Raw genomic sequence first — 19878 nt, 5'->3', positions numbered from 1 at the left:
CCCTTACAGAGTATCACATTTGGAGACACACAGTGTCCATTTGCCCCTCATTGATCACCTGGTCAAGGTGTTATCCAGTTTCTCCACTGTGTAATTACTGGTTTTTCCCCTTGCAACTAATAAGCAATATATGGGAAGGCACTTTAGGACCATCCAAATATCCTGCTCTTTCTCTGTTGAAATTCAGCAACTATTAATGATTGTTGTTTGATTCTATCATCTTACTATGATAAATGCAAATGATGATCTTCCAACTCCCATACAGTCTTCACATTTACCAGTTCGCACTCAGGATTCGGCTGTGAGCCAGAGTCTTCCCTTTTCTCCATTTACTTACTATTGGTATGAACTCACAGATTCTTATCCCCGCCCCCCGCAATGGTTTATAACTCATTACTGTCCTTAATTATTTTGTTAGTCAAATTGTCCTATATTTGGCCATTGATAGTCCCTTCAGGCTGGCTTCTTCATGCTTGTGACATTCCTATATCCGCCCCCACCCTTTTTTTTAGTACTTCTTGCTTTCTGGCATAATGAGATGTTCCAGGCCCATCTTGCTCCCTCTGTCTTTACCACCCCCCAGATTCCTTGGTTTTGACTTTGATTTGCCACTCGTTCTCAAAATTGCAGAAAAACTCATCTCCTCTATTTATTTCCTCCCGGGCCCCAGCCCCTCTCCAGGCAAAGCCCACCACCACCATGAAAACTCTGGTAACAAACTATAGAAATGATCTCTGAAAGTATAGTCTTACCACCCTGAAAACTCTGGGCTTACCTGCCTACTTGCCCTGCAAGGTTAAGGTCTCTGAGTCTTTGCTCTTGCCTTGTCACCCCCTTCCTGGTCCAGGGTCATTTCAAATGTGATTTCCTTTTTACTCCAGATTGCCACCTATGGGCTGATTTAATTGTTTTCTGATCTGTGTTTCCATAGCACTTTTTACATATCTTTATTATGGTGCTAATCTTGTACTATTATGCTTTGGTTACATTTCTAGCTAGACTGAACTCAAGTACTTTCAGATAGCTTGGGGAGAAAGGTATTAATTTTCCCTATTTTGCAGATGAGAAAGAAACTTGAAGTTCAGGGAGGTAAGCCTAAGAAAGAGGCAGCAAAGCACAAGGCGAAGGTCCTGGGTTGCAACCTACTCCGGTCATTTATTAGCGGTAGGACTGTGGGCAAGTTACTAAACCTGTCTATGCTTCAGTTTCCCTGGCAGTAAAATGTGAATGATAATAAACAGAAACTGTCACTTAGAGCTGTTGTGTGGATTAAAAGAGTTAATATTTGTAAAGCACCTAGAATAGTGCCTGGCACATGGTAAGTGGTATGTAAGTGTTTGTTAAATAAATAAAGTCATGTCACTGCAATTCATCCAAATCTTCTGATGCTAAAATTCCTAGCCACTGCTCTATTTTAACTTTGTAGGATTCCAATATTCCCTGAGAAGCAGTGGTTCTATTAGAGACAGCAATAAAAGGAAGCTGGTTCAGGACATGAGACATTAATGAGGTGAGAGGAAGCAAAATGTTCCTGCAAACTGCTGAATTAAGGCACACACCAGGGAAGGGAGCAGGTGTTCAGTTCTCCTGACTCTGGGTCTAGGGCACACGGGTTACATACTCAGGCAAGGACCACAGGAAGACTCCAGGAGCTGGTCCCTCATGAGGTCTCTCTACGTGTTTTTCCTCTCAAGTCCATTGTGGGTTAGACATTTGGGCCCGTGGGGTGACTTGCCACAAAGACTCTGCCTGTGCATTCACAGTTCTGCAAGACGGTACCATTGACCCATGGAAAATATTCACTGTTGCTTTATTGAAGATAGCAAAGCTATTGGTTGGGTTTTTGAATCTTGTGTTGTACTACAATGGGAGTTAAGAATAAAGTTTACATTTCCAAAGCAAGAATCATTTTTATTTTGCCCTAATAACTGCCCACAAGATGGGGCACCTGGGTGGCTCAGTCGGTTAAGGGTTTGCCTTAGGCTCAGGTCATGATCCTGGGGTTCTGGGATGGAGCCCCACTTCAGGCTCCCTGCTCGGCGGGGTGTCTGCTTCTCCCTCTCCCTCTGTCACTCTCCCTGCTTGAGCTCTCGCTCTGTCAAATAAATTAAAAAAAAATTAACTGCCCACAAGATAGTTACTTAACTGACATATATTATTGTTATTGTTATTATAATGAATGTTGATATGGTTAAAAATGTTGGATTGCATTATGATTGATCTGGTAGATGACAGTTGTTAGCTGAGTGACAGAATTATGTATAACTTTTCAGTTTAGGGACCATGAGTAGGCAGTGCTTGTCTACATGTGGAAAAGTTACTGGTTACCCTTTATGTCAACTATTAACTATTAACAACGTAAGAGCTCATGATCTGCGTAACTGTGGAAACGAGCGTGAGTCAGAATCGTCTTTTGCGCTTGTTAAAGCACAGATTGCTGAACCCTATCTCCAGAGTTTCTGATTCACTCTGGCTGGGGCAGAACCGTGAATCTTCATTTTTAATTAATAATTTTTAATAAAGTTTAATTTTTTAATTTAAAAAAATTTAGTAAATCACTTCCTTTCAAGTGATGCTGATACTACTGATTCAGAGACCACAGTTTGAGAACCACATCCCTTTTGTTGACTAAGAACAAACATCTCTCACTGGCAACAAGTTACCACTGCCTGAGTTGCAATGCAATATAATTAAATTTCTTTTAAATAGGCCATCTTAAGCAAATTTCCCAACCACTTTTAGCATTTTATAGACCAAGAGCCATCACTTAATTATTTCTCCTCTAGAAGAAAAAAAACCCCATACAAACCTTAGTGATGGAGGTTTTAAAGGAATACCACAGCTAACTGACTGTAGCATTAGATGCCTATTTCTGATGTCTTGATAATTAGACACATTAAGACTTCTTGGTGCTTGCCAACATTTTTATGAAACAAGAAGTATATCCATCTAGGTTTGTCTCTCTTTGGGACCGTCTTGAACTAGCGAGCAGAGAGGCGATGACCACCAGCAGGTGGTGCTCTGAGTCAGTTCATGGGGGCCGAAATAGGGTGGAAGGCAAAGGCACAAACCAAGATGGCCTGCTTTAAATCCTCAAAGTAAGGTCCCCTTAACCACTTGTCATAAAATACCCTGAGACACACGTCTTGGAAAATCGAAGTGTCAAGCTCAGCATCTTTGCCACATTTCAAGCTAGGTAATTACCTTCTCTCCCAAAGGGAATCTGTTTTATGTATTTGTGTCCTTTCTAGGTTACAGGTTTCCCAAAGGCAATGATCTTGCCTTCCATTCATTCTATACAATGCTGAAGTGAAATGCACATTTTACAATAACAATTTAATTATTCTACATCCCTCTGAGCTACATGAGGACCTGTTATATAATTGCTAGTAATACAGAAACGTGCCTGCCTTGTATAAACCCTAGAAATAAGTGGAAATTTTTATTTGACCTAAAAGTAAATTGCTTATTTACTTCTCCTTTATAGTATAGAAAGCTATTTTCCTGCCATCGCAAATTATGACTCATAATCAAGTAAACAACACTTCATTTTAGTCTGTCATTTTTATTGTCCGCAGAGTTTTTTTTAACTACACACAACAAATACTTTGATATAATCTAAGATAATAAAATAGTTGAACAACTTCTGCTTTTAGATTTACATTTGTATAGAAACAATCTGTGGAACTCCTCACAGGGTGTCTAAAAACAGTGATTCATTAGGATTGCTTTAAATAATCGTTTGGTTAAAAGTTGCCCTTTCCATTCTCAACTGAAATGTGTCTCCATGCAGTTTCCCTTGGGTCCAAAGCTGAAGACCTTGGGAAGGTGGCCAAAGAAAAAGGATGGCCACTCTCCTCTCTGTCCTTCCCTTGTGTGGAGGACAGTGATTGGAGCAGGGTTGTCATAAAAGCCAGGAAGAAAAGAAATCAATTGCACATCTCTAGTTTTCAAAGATCAAAGTCCTAACGGGTCTTTACACAAGTCCCTCTCTGTAGATGTGAGGTTCTAGGATGATGGCATGCGCCCACCTGCCCCCCAACACTCCTTTCCTTCACTAATTGTGTCAGTTACTATGGCTAGACTGTGGCCATTGTCCATAAGTTGTCCCTAAAGATTGCTCATTTTGTCAGATTTAAGTCTTGTCCCTTGTATTATGTCACTTGGATGTTGTGTCTTGGTGCCCAGGGAGGGTCCACCATCCCCTAAGAAATGCCTCATCCCACCCTCAAATCCCCAGAGTGCCCAAGAGTGAAGACCCCATGGAGACAGTGACTTCAGTGAGACACGCTCCCCCAGAGATACTGGGGGCCTCTGGCCTAGATCATTCCATTGATCTTAGTCCACTCGTAGATGTCCTGTTCGCACACTATGTCGGAGTTGATGAGGAGGTATCTGTCGCCCACACAGAAATGCTTCTGACAGGCGGCGCATTTGAAACACTCCAGGTGATACACTTTGTCTTTCACCCGCATTGTCATCTCATAGGCACGGATCCGCTTGTCACAGGATGCGCAGAGACCATCTTGGCCAAAAAGCCTGGGGGAAAAGCAGAAAGAAAAGCTAAGAAGACATTGGTGGAAACAAAACTGGAAGAAAAGGCTTGAGGATGGGTTCCATAAGGGAGGCTCACTTCCAACCTGTCAGGAAACCAGGAAGAGGTGGGTCCAGGGAGGCTCACGGAGTCTTTCCTAGAGGGAAGGGGGTTCTCTGGGTTGAGGCCGCAGCCCGTGGCATCTGTGTTTAGCATAACCTGCCCCTTTTCTGAGCTCTCCTTGCTCTAGGCTGCCCTGGGACCCCTCGTCTGTAGAGAAGTGCCTTAGTTGAAGTGATTTGAATTAAGAGATTAGGCCCGTACTGTGTGTCCCCTCCCAGGGAAATTTCATTGTCGAAGAAGAGCTGGAGTAAATCTCTGGGGGCCCTCTGAGGGGGAACTAAGCAGCAATGCAGTGAAATGGGCATCTTTCTGGGGTTCCCAGATTCTGTCATGGTAATAGCCACTGATCTCACCCATGGGGAGGGCTGGTCTCCAACTCCTCCATAAGCTAAAATTGCTACCTCCACATGACTGTTCGCTGAGGCCCCAGCTTCTAGGAGACAGAGAGAATTTGACAGAAGACACTCGGTGCAGTTTGCCATGCCTCAGAGATCTGGGAGACCAACAGCATCTCTCCACCTTGAATGGAAGAGCTTACTTCAAGGTCCTAGGCTGCCCCATTGGCGTGAATCTCTGGAGAAACCTCTCTTCTGACACTGAAATCAAGACTCCCCTAAGTCTCATTCAGTCACTTATTTCAAGCAATATTCAATGTCAAGGTGGGAGAGGCAACATGGTGGGACCCAGTGTAGTGGTTCTCAAGCTGTGTTCCTGGGACCAGCAGATTTTTGTATCACTTGGGGGCTTGCTAGAAATGCACATTCTCAGGCCTCCCAGTTGAGACACCCTGGGGGTGAGGCCTGTGTGTTAAGGAGCACTTCCAGGTGAGTCGGCTGTAGGCTGAAGTTTTGCAATCAGCTTGCAAGTGTGGAATCATGCACGTGCAGGACTAGCCCTGAGGACAGAGTGAGCACGGTGGGACCTTAGGCTCCTCTGAGCTTCTGAAATGGCAGTGATCGTAGCATCTACCTCACTGGGCTACGAGAAGGATCAAACAGAGCACTGTCAAAGCGCCGACCATCAAAGGCTAAGCCCATACCGGCTGTGTTTTAGCACAGGTCAGGGGTCCTCGCAATAGCGCCGTCCTGCTACAGGAAATCATTTTCCCACATGCCTGATAACACGTCCCTTCTGCATCAAACCTGTAGGACAGTTTTAGGTTAATGCTTCTTCTTACTGGAAGTTCTTATTCACCTCAGGATAGCAGAGAATCGATGGGAACATTCTGAGAGGCTGGAGGGAAGACAGGGGCACTTGAAGAATTTGGAAACGTTTGGGCAGAATTAATGGAATCAAGAAGATGCGGTCTGTGGGTAAAGGGCTAATAGTGAGGGCCAGGGCCAGCTAATTTCCCTCTGAATCCTGCTTTGCATTTAAGGATCTCTGAGTGTTTTTGAGGCACCACCTGGGAGCAAACTCAATACGGGGGGAAGAACATTTTATCCCAGCATAGCAGATGGCGGAGCTGGAGGAAGCTGCCACCTTGGAGGTCACAGAGTGGAAAGCCAGTTCTGGTTTCCTGACTGTTCAGTAAGTTGAGTTTGGGACTGAACAAGGATAAATGACTCAACAAAACAGTGTGCGTGGCATGAAGCCAACACGTGGGGTGTGTGACCCTTAAGGAAGGAGAGCATTTATTAAAGGGAAGTTGGGGGTAAATTACAATGCACATCAGGCAGTTAATGAGGGGAAGGACAAAGGACTCGTGTTTGGGAGAAAGTTCAGGTCCCTCTAACTAACCAGGTGCCCCGGAGCAAATGACAACCTCTCTTCTGACTTCTGTGTCTTAAGCTGTAAAGCACGGAAACTGGAAGAAAAGGCCTCTGCAGCCCCTTCCAGCTCTGGTATCCGGAGATTCTACTAATAGGAAAAATAAGCCAGGACTTGACATCTAATTTGAGCATTCACCTCTGGCACCAAGGATTGGTGCCTTAGGCTGGATATCCTGGAAGCGGACCCTGGGGAGAGGAATTATTAAGGATGTATTCTCAGGGGAAGCTGGTGAGAGGCAAGGGAAGCTGGATAGAAGGGGAGGAAGGCAAGCAAAGTTGCAATCTCCAGCAAAGGCCCTTAGAGGGGAGCACTGGGAGGATGGCACAGGGACTCAGAGTAAGTTATGTCTCCAAGTCCGCCTGGCTCCAGGCAAGTTTGCAAGGCTTTGGTGCTCCTGCAATGCCCGTCATCGGTCAACAGTCAATGTTAAGGTCCCGTAAGGCAGTATGGGGGCAGTGGGCACACTTCAGCTCTAATAGATGCAGGTGTTGGCTGTTGCAAGTAAAACCACTGGAGGGGGTGTGGGGTGCCCTGCACACAAAAGTTGGTAGAGAGGGATCTGACGGAATCTGGGGGCCTGTCACTGACATGAACAGCTACTGTTAGGTTCCCAGCAACACAACTCTGCAGCAAGCCGTGGTGGGGATTAGATTCTGTTGCCATCTCATGAATATTTGAGGCTAAATGTCTGAAAAGGACTCTAACAGGCGGGTCGGCCGTGGGCAATCCTCAGGAGGAGGAGAAGTTCTTCCGGGGGGAGAGAAAGACTGAACCCCATCACAGGACGCCCCCATTTATTCACTCTTGCCTTTTTAAAAAGACACTGCCAAATATGTTAAGAATACAAGTAAGCAAGTCCATGGCTAAAGGACCAGCTCTGAAGAAAAAAAAAAAAAAAGGTTTTTCTCCTCTGTCAAGAGGTGTCAATGTTCTAAGCTTTCTCCTGCCCATTTTAATAACAATAATATAAATATTAAAGGATGGCTGGAAACGCCTGCACTAACACAGAGTTAATTAACATGTTGCCTAGGAATGTACCAGGGAGAAGAATTATTTCATGTCACCAAGACACAAGTTAATTAACACTGGGTACTCCCAGACAATTTTTTTCTCTTCTTTTTAAAAATGCAAAAGATGAACAAGCCCAGGCGGCACTGGGTTTATTCTTGAATGTTATATAAAACCATAGAGATAGGGAGAAGCCGGGGCTCTTTTGACCTTACTCTATCTGCACTTCATTTAATAAGATTCAAATGATTTGACAGGGATGAAGTCAGGGGGCCCAATGGGAATCATTTACCCGTCTGCTTTCTGCATGGACTTGGCAAACTGGTAGCTAGCAAAATCAGGTCTCTATTTATCCCAGTTCCATTTTCTTAAAACTTAATAAAAAAGGACCAAAATTATAATCATGATCATTGAAAACTCTGCTTATTTTCTCTGAACCACCAAATTTGCAAGGACTTTATCAGAGAATTTAGGGAAAAAAGTGTATTCTATCCATCTCTGGGTAAACAGATAAGCTTCCTTCACCTTGGAATTGCCTGCATTTTTTTTTTAATGTAAAAATGTTCTGAGGGCAGGTTTGGGAGGAAGAGGTAGCCTGGCAGCCAAGGGCACTGGAGTCTAAACAAGCTTCCCTGGGTTGGGTGGTCCTAATGCATTAGGGCTGCATGCTCCACAGACCCTCTGCCACGGGGAGATGGCAAAAAACTGACAGCTATACAGTTGAGCAGATCTGACAGTAGAGGGCACAGAGTTACCTCCACAGCAGCTAATATGAAACTGGAAATGCTAGAACATTCTGGGCAAAGGCACTCATTGAGTGCCAGAAAACTCACATGGCCAGCAGTAGGACCCGGAGCATCAGAGATGTCCTCAGCTCCTGTCTCTTGGGGTGTTACAGCGTTCCTATTTTTTCTTCCATTCTTCCATCTCTTTGTTCGTTAGGTAGGAAAAGACTTAATGGTAATGTCATGAGCGTTAGTTACAAGGGCAGCTAACAGGGGCGCCTGGGTGGCTCAGTCATTAAAGTGTCTGCCTTTGGCTCAGGTCATGATCCCAGGGTTCTGGGATCGAGCCCCACATTGAGCCCCACATCAGGCTCCCTGCTCCGCGGGGAGCCTGCTTCTCCCTCTCCCACTCCCCCTGCTTGTGTTCCCTCTCTCGCTGTATCTCTCTCTGTCAAATAAATAAAATCTTAAAAAAAAAAAAAGAAAGAAAAACAAGGGCAGCTAACATCTATCTGATACTCACGCACCAAGCCAAGTAGTTTACATGTATTACCCCATCGAATCCTCACCTCCTCCTTGGAGGTAGGTGCTGTTATTACCCCCATTTTTATTGGAGAGGAAATCAAGGCTGAGGAAGGCTAAGGAACTTGCCTAAGGTCACAGCGAGAAAGCTGTGGTGCTGGGACTCCAACCAACAGCTGACTTTAGAGCCTTCGCCCTGTCACAGTCAAAAGCTTGGGGCTTTTAAATCACATAAGATTAGAGTCCTACAAAAGAATCTTCTATAACCTATATCTATGTCTTGAAGCATTAAATGCACTCCTAAGAACCCACCGTCCAACTGGTCGACTCCAACGTGCCTGGCTCCTCTGCGCCGCCCTGTATAACCCTCCCCAGCCCCCTCCCCTCGTGTGCCCCCCGAAGGAGCTACTATACAGAAAGTTGTGTTTGTCATTCTCTCACCTCTAAAAAATTAGTATTTGACCACACAGGACTGTGTCCCTGGGAATATGCTTCTCAAACAGGAAGAGATGCCAATCAATGACTTGTCTGCATGGGGCAGCTGAGACTCAACCTCTGGCCCGGACCATCTGGGCAGGTGGCAGGAGCGGAAGAGCTAGCCAGGGACTCCGCTGTCCGTGGACTCCCGCCCTCCCTGCTCAGGGCCCTGGCGGGGGTGGGGGGGGGGTACCTGAGATAGTCCCTCCGGCAGAGCTTCCGGCCCAGCTTGTAGTAGAGGCGCCGCCCCACCTCGCCCAGCCGGCACCCGCAGAGGTCACAGCTGAGGCAGTCCTCGTGCCAGTACTGGTCGATGGCCTTCAGGAAGTAGCGGTCCCCAATGTTCTGCTGGCAGCCGCCGCATGTCAGCAGGGACGGGGGGATCTGCAGCACCTCATCCACTGGCTCCCTGGAAAGAAGACCCCGCATTAGGGATAACCTCCCTCGTGACAAGCACCGGGGGTGAGGCATGGCTCTGGGCCGAAAGGGACAGGTCGGAGAGAGGAGAAAGGACAAGACTACATATCCGGAGGCCGGACGGCAGAGGGGACCAGCTAGCTTGGGTCAGGACACGAGAGAGCGAGGCCTTCCACCCTCCAAGCTATGGAAGTAAATGCAGGTGGTTCTGCAACCCCACCCCACCCCCACCCCGCACAGCCCCGCACCGCACCGTTCTGGGCCCCTCCGCCCTCTTTTTTTTTTTTTTTTCCTTTTTTCCGCTCTCCCTTCCTACTCTCCTTCTGTATCTTGCCATTTCTCCTTCTTTTTCCTCCTCCCAGGCCTAGACTCCAGGGCCCTGCTGAACCCCACAGGAGGCACTCCAGGCCAGAAGAGTTGCTTGCTTCAGGGACAGCCCACTACCCAGAGGGCTAAAAATCTGCAAATTCCCTGTTGAATCTCCATGCTGTTTTACCCCAAGCCCTTCCCAACTGCAAAAAAGCAGAAGTGAGGAAGAAAGAAGAAAGTGATCAAAGATTATCTTAGGTTGTTTTCTTGTTTCCCAAATAAAAATTCCATCAGGATATAATAGGAATTCTCATTATTACTTTTAAAATTATTATTATCATTTTTTTTTTTACAGAAATTCCACATCCCATCCTTATTACTGAGTGAATCCTTGAAGAAAAATCCCAGGTATTAAGGCCATTGTCAGACTTATAAAGGACACTAAATAGACCTTTCTGCATGTGAAAATATTCACAACAGCAAAACTGATCTGGACAAAGCTGATTTAGGAAAGAAAATGAGGAAGGGGTAATGGAATATTTTCAAGAGAGTGGAAGGCAATTAAACAGACTCTGAAATCTCCATCCAGGCACTTGCTAATAGTGAGCCTGTGGGATGTGTTCCTTCGTTAAAAAGTCAGACAACGTCTCTAGTTTACTTTGCTTCACTGGAATCTGAATACTACTGTTTTACATTTTAAAATAAATAATTTTATTTGCCAAAAGATAATAAAAGAGAGTGGAAAGAAACTACACCAGCACCAAATGGGACATGGGAAGAACCTAATACTGTTGATTTGTAACAATTAATGAGTAAGAGTAAGTGCTCTTTTGAACCTTACTCAAACACAAAGCTTTTTTTTTTTTTTTAAATCCATTATGTTTTTTAAAAATGGACCTGCTTCCAACTGTGGGATTCCCAAAGGGAGCTTCCTCCTCTGTATCTTGAGGGTATAAATCTGTCTCCTATTTCTAGCTGACACTGACTTACCAGGTGACCTTGTGCCTGACCTGGCCTGTGCCCACAGAGCTCAGCACCCATTATACTTAGGGACAATGAGACGCAGGTAATCAGTGTTGATCACACACACTGACAACTTCAGGTGCCTTTTTCTAGAAAGCGCACACCTCCCTGAGTATTTAGGAATACTGAAGCCAAGTCCACGCTTTGTAGACCAAGGGTCAATGTCCTTCATAAAATGATTAGAATTAGAAAATGTGAAACCCAAGTCAGGTTTCTTTTAAAAGCTCAAGACTTTAAATAGTTTTAAGAATTCACTGAAGCCTGACTTGCTTTTCTTTGTTTCCCCAGATTATACCTAAGGACTTCCATTCTCCCTTCTGAAAAATATCCCCCAGCATTTTCGCATGTGTCAACTCAGAAATGCATGTCTTCTCTTTCCAAGGCCCACGGTCTGACTTGGGGCTCTCAGAAACACTCGGGGAACCTCGACCACACTCAATGCCCTGATGCTGATGCCACCAACCAATTGTGGAAGAGGAGAATGTGCACTTTGCTGGGGCAAAACTGCCTGGAATTAAACCGAACTGCTCTTGTTACTCACAGGTAGGTGGTAGAGGAAATCCCTATGTTCATGAACTCTGGCTGGCTTTCTGTCTAAATGTTTCATTTGCAAATGCCCAGGCAAGCTTCTATCTCTGCACTGGAGATGCTGATCATCGTGACCCAACTTGGCTTTGAGTGAGTACACAATGAAGCATCTGGGAGGATAGAGTTTGGCGGTAGAAATGTTAAGCAAAAGAGCCATCATGATGGCCCCAGATGAGATAGGAAAGGACGGGACAAGATATTGGCTCCATCTAGCTTTCTGTAACTAATGATAATATCACATTATCTTTCATGGATGTTCCAAGGTAATGAATGGGTGGGATTCACCCTCAAATTAGTATTTTATATTCTCCTAGAGCCTATCCTATATATTACACCGGAATATCACTTCCGCCTGGATTTCTGGGATCTTTTCTCAACAATTTCTAATAAAGGAAGGGAGTAGGATGTGCTACAGTAATTTCCTAGCTAGCTTGTCCATCTCCAGGTAGAGCCTGTCTTTATGGGCAAACAGTGAAGTGAAGGATGAAGGTTCTTCAGTAGGTGCCTGCTGAACTCTGAGGTTAGGATGTTTCAATTTTCTAATCTCGGTGAAAAAGCACAAACTTTGAAAGGAGCAAACCTCCTTCAGGGAACTGAAACCTCCAGATTTATCTTCTAATAAAAGGATTAGTGACTAAGTTCTGCTGATCGAAAAGGCATTAGGCACCAATTCATCCCATTCACTCTTATTGCATTACTATGGTCTTGCCCAGGCTCTGAAAACTCAGGGCTAAGTTGTAATTCTAGGTTTATAAAAAAAAGTGCACAAACCACCCTTTAAACCCAGTGTCTGCAGAGATATATTCTTTTAAAAATGAATGTTATTTTTCTCCTGAGCATTTGTTGAAGGAAGTTGTGTTTTCCTTAGAACAGACCTGGCCCCCTATAGAACTGCTGTCTGAGCCTTCAAGATTGAATAGTGATGTTTATATTCTCACTGGATCCTGGTACTTCCTGTATTTTATAAGAGCATGCTGAGTGTTTATGCTGGTAACTGAGGGTAAAGCCCAGGTATATAAATACCATAGATGGCTGAAACTGGGGGAGGGAGAGACTTCAATCAGGAAAGCCCAATTCCTTTAAAGCAGGGAAAGAAAAGAAAAGAAGAGAAAACAAATGCCTCTTAAAAGCACAAATGGACAAGTCATTAACCAGCTCCTTTGGTCTGTGTAACAAATCCCTTCAAAGGATTAGATGGGGACTTCAAAGGAATAAAAATTCTCAATACCAGACAGCTAATGAATCTTAAAAGGGCATTTGCGCTGACGGGAAAATGATATCTTAAACAACCCTTTCTCCCCTTGTTAACGGGAAAGAATGGGTTGGAGGTAAAGTTGGGAACAGGGGAACATTCCAAACCAGTACAAGGCTCAGAAAAGAAATGCGGCAGATGCTCATTAGAGCTCTCGTTCTCTAACCTCAAACCCTTTAGAGACTGTGATAAATGCTATGAGCCACCGCTCCCCAGAATTCACCTATACACAAAATGGTGCACTAACTTTTGAGGTTCACAGGCCCCTATCAGTGGATCCCAAGGGCGGGGGTACATGTTCCCAAATGAACTCCGGATTTAGGGGCTCGAAAGTCTGGAGGCCAGAGAGAGCTCCTAGGTGGACGCTCGCACCGCCTCACCCGCCAGTCCCTGGCGCTGCGGGCAGCCGCTCAACCTGCGCACCGCGAAGGGGGCCGTCGGGGACTCAGGAGGCCTCCACTTGGAGTGCCCCCCTTTCCAGGATCAAATGGACAAAGAGAATGGGGACTGAGAAAGCGAGAGGGGAAAAGGGAGCAGAACCAAGCTCTCGGGACTGCACCCGCGCGCCTCCGAGCTCCCCGTGTGCCTGCTCCCGTGTAAACTTTCTGGCCCGCAGTGGCTTTGAGGTGCGTCCCAGGGAGCGGGAGGGGCCCGCCGAGGTGCCCGGCCGACACCTTCTCCCTGCCGCCGGGCGCCCTGCCCCTCTCCCAGTGCCCCCGGAGCCACCCGCGAGGGAGGGGGAGCCCTGCGCAAGGCAAAGGGAGCCAAGGGCACGCTGCGGGCGCGCACCTGGAGCCTTCTGGCCCGCCGCCCGCGCCACCCTGCAGCCCCGGGGCGGAAGGCCGTGGTCACCGTGGGTGGCAGGGGCAGGGGAGCCACACTTACTCAGACGGGTCCAGGCTCTTCCTCTCGATGGCCGAGGACATTGGGGAGGGAGGTGGCGTGCCAGGCGGCGGGGGCGCTCCCTTTGTGGCGCGGGGCTGGCCGGCTGCCGGGGCTCGGACCCCCTCGGGTGCTCGGGCGCCGCCGCCGCCGCTCCTGCGCCTCCTCTTGCTCCGGCGCTCCGGCGGCGAGCTCGCCCCTCCGCGCTCAAGGACAGTCACCGCGCTCCCTTCAAACGCCAAAGAGAGAGAGCGAATCACCGGGCTGCCGGCGCGCCGCGGCCGAGGCGGGGACCGGGGCGCGCAGCCTGGCCCCGGCGGCTGCAGCTGCTGCTGCTGCTCAGGACTTAACCTTCCATCCCGGTCCCGCCGCCGCCGCCGCCGCCGCCGCCGCCGCCGCCAGGTCCGGCTCGGCTCGCGCGCTGTCACCGGCTCCGCGCAGCCCGCGGGGACCGTGCGCGCCCGCCCGGCCGCCCCGAGTCCCTCGCACCTTCGACCCGGGTCGCGGCGCGCAGCTCGCCGCCGAGGGCAGGGAGGGGGCGGCGGCCTGGGGGCGGGGAGGGGACCGAGCCTCTCTCCCCGGGCTCCCTCCTCTCTCGGGAAGGTCTATTTTCGCTCAGCTTCCCTCTGTCTCTGGTTTCATTTCCTTTTTCCTGATCACGATTCAAATACAATAGAAGGAAATCACATTTAAAGAGACAGCTGCCCGGTCCCCCCCCTTTTTTTAAACGGGGCTCCTGAGGATTAGCAATACAAACAGCAGCAGCATCAGGATTGACTTAGCTTCTTAAAGGGGCCAGCGTCGGGGACGGGGAGAGTCGCTCAGTGAACACCTTTCCTGGGAGAGGCGGCCGGGTTGCCTCTAAATCATTCTTTAGGGCTTCCCCTCTTCGGCGTTTCCCTTTTGGCTAACTAAGACTGAAAGTAACCAGCAGGCCGCTCAAGGAAGAAAAAAAAGACAAGAACGTGAAAAAAGCACATACAGAAATGCAAGCGCTCCGGGTGGCTTTCGCGCCCGTCCGGGGTTCGAGGTCCCAGGTCCGCGGACACCGTGCGCCGGGATGCCCCGGGCAGCGCGGCTCTGAGGGCGGCGGCTTTGTGACTGCGTCCGTGCTCCAGAGAGGCGACTGTGCGAGCAGGGACCGCACGGGCTGGGTACGCCTGAGCAGAGCCGGGGGCAGCTAATCCCGGAGGGAGGGTGGTTGGGAGGGACCACGCTGGTCTGAGTCTCCTCTCCATCTGCTGGCGGCCGAATTCCATCCCTCAGCATCTTTCAAAAATCGGACTCCTGCGGTGGAAGTGCCCCCATGGAAAGTGCCATTAATACTCTGTACAGAGAAAATGCCTTTCCAATGATCAACAGCAATACTTGGGAGACTATTTTGCCCTGGGTCTGGGAAAGAAAGAAGCCAGACTTGATTCTGGAGTTCAGGTTTCCCCTCCAACCACAAGGGCAAAGTCCTGTAAGAAAAACTTTTGGTCTCATCAGAATTCCTTGAAAATTATTGTATTCAGAAATTAGTTTCTTCAGAAATTATTATTAAAGGTCTATTTGTGCATGATGCCCGTTACAAGTCTTGTAAAGAGGAAATTACCAAGGGCTTTTGGAATCCAAGGTTTTATATAAATAGTCTGGATCATGGTCATAGACATTTTATTCCCATTTTAAAGATGATGTTGAAGGGCTTGGAGTTTACTGTGAGAGCCTGGTGGTTGAAGACACAAGTGAATTCCTGGTCACTTCATTTTCCCTGTTCAGAGCCAATCCTCACTGACTTTTCACAACTATAAACCAGAATTTACTATTGTCTGCATGCTTTTGTCATTTTCTTGTCTCCCTGTATCCAAGGTTGAATCCCTAATGGGTATAATTAAAATGTGTGTGTGTGTGTGTGTGTGTGTGTGTGTGTATGTGAGAGAGAGAGAGTGTGTGTGTGTGTGCACATGTGTGTGACCAAGGAAGCCCTAAGAGCAGGTTTGGGTTCAAGTCAAGGCCGTCAATATATAAAAAGATAGTCTCCTGATCAGACCCTTGCTTTTAACCAAGAAAACAAAAACAAAAACAAAAACAAACAAACAAAAAAACCTAGACATTTTAGGCAAGCCTAAATTATGTGATAAATTTATAACTTACCACTCTATAATCAGAAATGAAAATTAGCCTATAGGTCATGATTAGCAGTTTGCCTACTTATACCCAGTCAGTGTAGTGGTTAAATGCCAAGGACTACCTGGGCTTCACTTGGGCCTTTATCAGCTAGCATGGCCTAGGAAAGTTACTTAATATGAGGAGACAGTACTGGGTAGTTGGTCTGGAGTCAGTCTGCCAACATTCTAACCCACCGTTTCCCACCTATGTGAACCTGGGCTAACAGCAAGAATTTAAACTCCCCAAATCCTCATCTTAAAGTGGGGATGCCAGAACCTATTGCATCAGTTGTGAAGATTAAATGAGTAAATGCATGCAAAGTGTGGAACATAAACTTATAATGGGGTGGGAGTAATAACAGATATGAGATTAAATGCATGGAAAGCACTCAACATAAATGCACATAAAAGGCAGCTGCTATGTTATAGCAAAAGACATCATGGGGAGAGTTTAAAAAGTCCTTGAATTTAGCAATTCCTCTGGGTATTTATCCAAAGAAAATGAAAACACTAACTCGAAAAGATATACGCACCTCTGTGTTCATTGCAGTCTTTACAATAGCCAGGATATGGAAGCAACCTAAACGCCTATCAATGGATGAATGGATAATGAAGATGAGTGTGTATACATACACACACATACACACACAATGGAATATTATTCAGCTATAAGAGAAATGAAACGTTGCCATCTTCGACAACATGGATGAGCCTTGAAGGTATTATGCTAAGTGAAATAAGTCAGAGAGTGACAAATTCCATCTGATCTCACTCATATGTGGAATTTAAAAAAAAAGACAAAAACAAGCTCTTAGATGCAGAACAGATTGGTGGTTGCCTGAGGGGAGGGATGGGGTAGGCAAAATGGGTAAAGGTGGTCAAAAGGTACAAACTTCCAGTTATAAGTAAGTCCTGGGGTTATAATGTACAGCATGGTGACTATAATTAATAATACTGTGTTGCATATTTGAAAACTGCTAAGAGAGCAAATCTTAAAAGTTCTCATTATAAGAAAAAAATGTGTAACTGGTGATGGATATTAACTAGACGTATTGCGGTGATCTTTGGCAATATATGCAAATATTGAATCATGTTGTACAAATGAAACCAATATAATGTTGCATGTCAATTATACCTCAATAAAAGATAAATTAAAAACTCAAAAATAAATACAAAGAGCTTGAAATTCAATTTGAATGTGAAATGGGGGTTTAAAATAAGAACTTCCCACCCAAATTTAAAAACAATTCCCTGGTTTTTTGTTTGTTTGTTTTTTTTTAAAGCAAACAGAGCAGGGTCCCTTCACCTCACTTCCTATTGCTCTCAACATGTGAGCATTTTCCATTTCAGCGTTCACTACCTCGGTGAGGAGATGATATGTTTGCATGTGCTTGCTTCTATTAAATCTGACAAGTTGCTACCTTTCTTGTTACAGTTTTGTATGGGGCTCAAGTTAGCTGTTTAAATATATCCTTGAGGTAACCTCTGAACCACCAACTTTTGGGCATAAAGTTTCCCTTTAATAATATGCTTCTGTTTTGACCCCAGTATGTAAAGAAAGAGAGATTACTGCTTATGACTTTGGGTCAGTTTCTTATCTTTCACAACTCTTTGGGGAGAACTTCCTTAGAGAAAGTGAATATTTGAAATGGTATCTTAAGATTTCAATTTCACACACAGTGGTTGTAAGAAATAACTGCCTACCGGTGGGATTTCATTTCTATTCAACGGGCAATTAAATTGCTCAAATTTAAGCTTAACATTTAGAATCAAGTCTCAAAATGTGTTTTTATTATGAATAATTTTAAAGCATTCGTGACCTTATCATATCTTTCCATAGCAAACCTTATGCTTTATGCAGAAGAGGCAATTCCATAGTTCTTGAGAGTTGGGGAAATCTGCACTTGATCCCCAGCGGGTGGGATTGCAATTTAATTCTGTCTCCCCACCCCCACCCCCCACTCCTTGCAAATCTTGAATACCTTAAAATTTAGAAATTTTAATTTCTAAATTAAAATTGAATGTGAATGTCAGAGGAAGACCGAAGCAGTCTGCATGATGAATCTGACCCCAGGTAGATTACTTTTTTCCTGTTGGCATTTTCTATTCTTTTTGCTTATTGCATTTACAATTGTTTTCTAGGGAAGAGCATTTTCAAGTGACTAAGGCTACATTTCTTTGCTAAAATGGACTTCTAATAGAAATGAAAATGCAAATGTCATTGGGAAAATGCCAAGAATGACAATTTACTTCTTTTATTTTTTTCCCCAATTGTTAGAAGCTAAGTTGTATCCCATGCCTGTTAGCGGTGACATTCATACAGCAACAAAAATAAAGATTTGTCTTAACATGACTTCAGTTCCCAGGCAAAATTCTTTAAACTAAAACTCCATTGTCACAGACTTCTGGCTCCCAAACTCATTTCAGGATATTTCAGCTGGTGGATATGTTTTCACAGAATGTTAGACCCATTAGTAATCTTAGTGCTAAATAAATCAGGTTTCTTATATAGTAGAAAAGCCTAAACATCTAAAAAAAAAAAATCCATTTCCACTGAGGCTCGGGAGAACGGGCATAGGTGTTAGATACAGCTTGGCTGTTGTTCTCTGTGTGATTTGAAGAAAGTTACCTCACCTCTCTGAGCTTCAGTTTCTATATCTGTCAAACGTCAAATATCTGTGGGTAGTAACGCTCAGCAGGGCCGGCACTAGGGTGAGGCGGCTGCCATGTCTGTCTCCCCCGCCCCGGGAATTTCAAGAGGGTTCTATAGCATCATGTGTGGGAGAATGCTTTACACAGTGATGGTTCACAGGAATTATAGCTCTTGTCATTATTCCATCTTTCAGAAGTTACGGCCACTGTCTCAGGAAACAACTAGCTGGTCTCCCAGCCAGTCAGGACAGCCTGCAAAGAATGCTGAGGCCAGAAGCTGCGGGGAGAGCTCAAGTGTACGTGAAACATCAACCGGCCTCAGGCTTGGCAGGCCCCCAGGCAGCAATGCAAGACTGTGCCCATCTAGGTTCCAGACAAGATGCTGACAGCTTCATTGCTTCTCTACGACATTGCCTGCCTCAGCTGCATCCCTGATTTTATCTATCTGATGTCCCCCCTTCCAACAACTTCTAGATCTTCTTTTACGACAAAGATAAGAGGCAAAATCAAGGGCTGAATCATTGCCCCGAAATGTCACAATTCCACAGCAAGGTCTTAGCAGAGTTAAGCTCCTAGCATGTTCTAGAGGAAGGGACCTCAAAAATGTGATTTAGTGGCTTGCTCTTGGGAGCAGTAGGGGTTCTAAGGCCCCTCCTTAGCGGGCTTCACCTGCCCCTGTGCCAACCGCAGCAGCGCCATGCTTGTTGACCTTTGACGTGCTGCTCCACCTCTCTGGACTTTGGTTGCTGCATCTGTGAAGTGGGCATATTCAGAGTACCTAATAATCGTTATAATAATCCAGAGGAATGAAACACTTAAGGTGCTTGGCAAGGAGACTGGTACATAGTAAGTTTCCAGGAAGATTTTCCTTATACAAAGAGATTCCAGCTTTAAAATACTTGAACACCCATTGATAATTTAGGCCCTCTGATGGGCAAGGCAAATAAGACATAGAGTCAACACCTCTTTCTTTCACCTCTGCCACCAACAAACCCTTCTCCACCTTGGGTACTGGACCCTGACCTTATTTGCTGCTCTGAGTTAAAGCAGGGAGTCAGAGCTGGGTGGGCTGACTTATTGGGCTGTCTTTGTGCTCATTGTTCGTACAGGTTGTCTCCTTTCTGTAGCTGCGCAGAGGCTGCCCCACCTGAATGACACACCGCAGGGCCTGCGACTCAGCACATTTGAAATCCAAACTCCTTCCTGTGGCCTAGAAAGCCTTATACTATCTGCTCCCTACTTCTCCTGTGACTGCAAAACTCCCTCCCACTCTCTGCTCCAGCCACACTGACGTTTTTTCTATTCCTTAAAACAAACCAAGACAATTCCTTTTGGAGGGCTTTTGCACTTGCTTTTTCCTCTGCCTGTGATGTTCTTCCTCTGGATCATCCCATGGCTCGCATGTACTTCATTCAGGTCTCTGTTCAAATGTTTTATCCTCATAAG

At 45.9% G+C, this 19878-nt stretch overlaps 1 protein-coding gene and 1 pseudogene across 2 annotated transcripts; both read right to left on the bottom strand.

The window, feature by feature from the left end:
• Positions 1-663: 663 nt before the first annotated feature.
• Positions 664-750, bottom strand: LOC148162619 (small nucleolar RNA U3; annotated as a pseudogene).
• A 2795-nt stretch (positions 751-3545) lies between these two features.
• LMO2 (LIM domain only 2) lies at positions 3546-14632 on the bottom strand. 2 transcript variants are annotated; one of them, XM_028087705.2, is made up of 4 exons: positions 14616-14632; positions 13637-13862; positions 9356-9571; positions 3546-4539 (listed from the first exon to the last, which is right to left on the bottom strand). In XM_028087705.2, the coding sequence occupies exons 2-4, from the start codon at positions 13675-13677 to the stop codon at positions 4320-4322; spliced, it is 477 nt and encodes a 158-aa protein (XP_027943506.1). In that variant the 5' UTR covers positions 13678-13862; positions 14616-14632; the 3' UTR covers positions 3546-4319. The 2 variants fall into 2 exon arrangements, with proteins under 2 accessions (XP_027943506.1, XP_027943507.1); XM_028087706.2 differs by lacking the exon at positions 14616-14632 and adding an exon at positions 13985-14056.
• Between the last annotated feature and the right edge of the window lie 5246 nt (positions 14633-19878).

The sequence above is a fragment of the Eumetopias jubatus genome, unplaced genomic scaffold (assembly GCF_037043125.1).
Source record: "Eumetopias jubatus isolate StellerSeaLion01/CBP00866 unplaced genomic scaffold, mEumJub1_p1.0 scaffold_13, whole genome shotgun sequence".
Classification (NCBI taxonomy): domain Eukaryota; kingdom Metazoa; phylum Chordata; class Mammalia; order Carnivora; family Otariidae; genus Eumetopias; species Eumetopias jubatus.
Note: the sequence above shows the minus strand (reverse complement) of the source record. Positions and strands in the feature narration are given on the sequence as shown.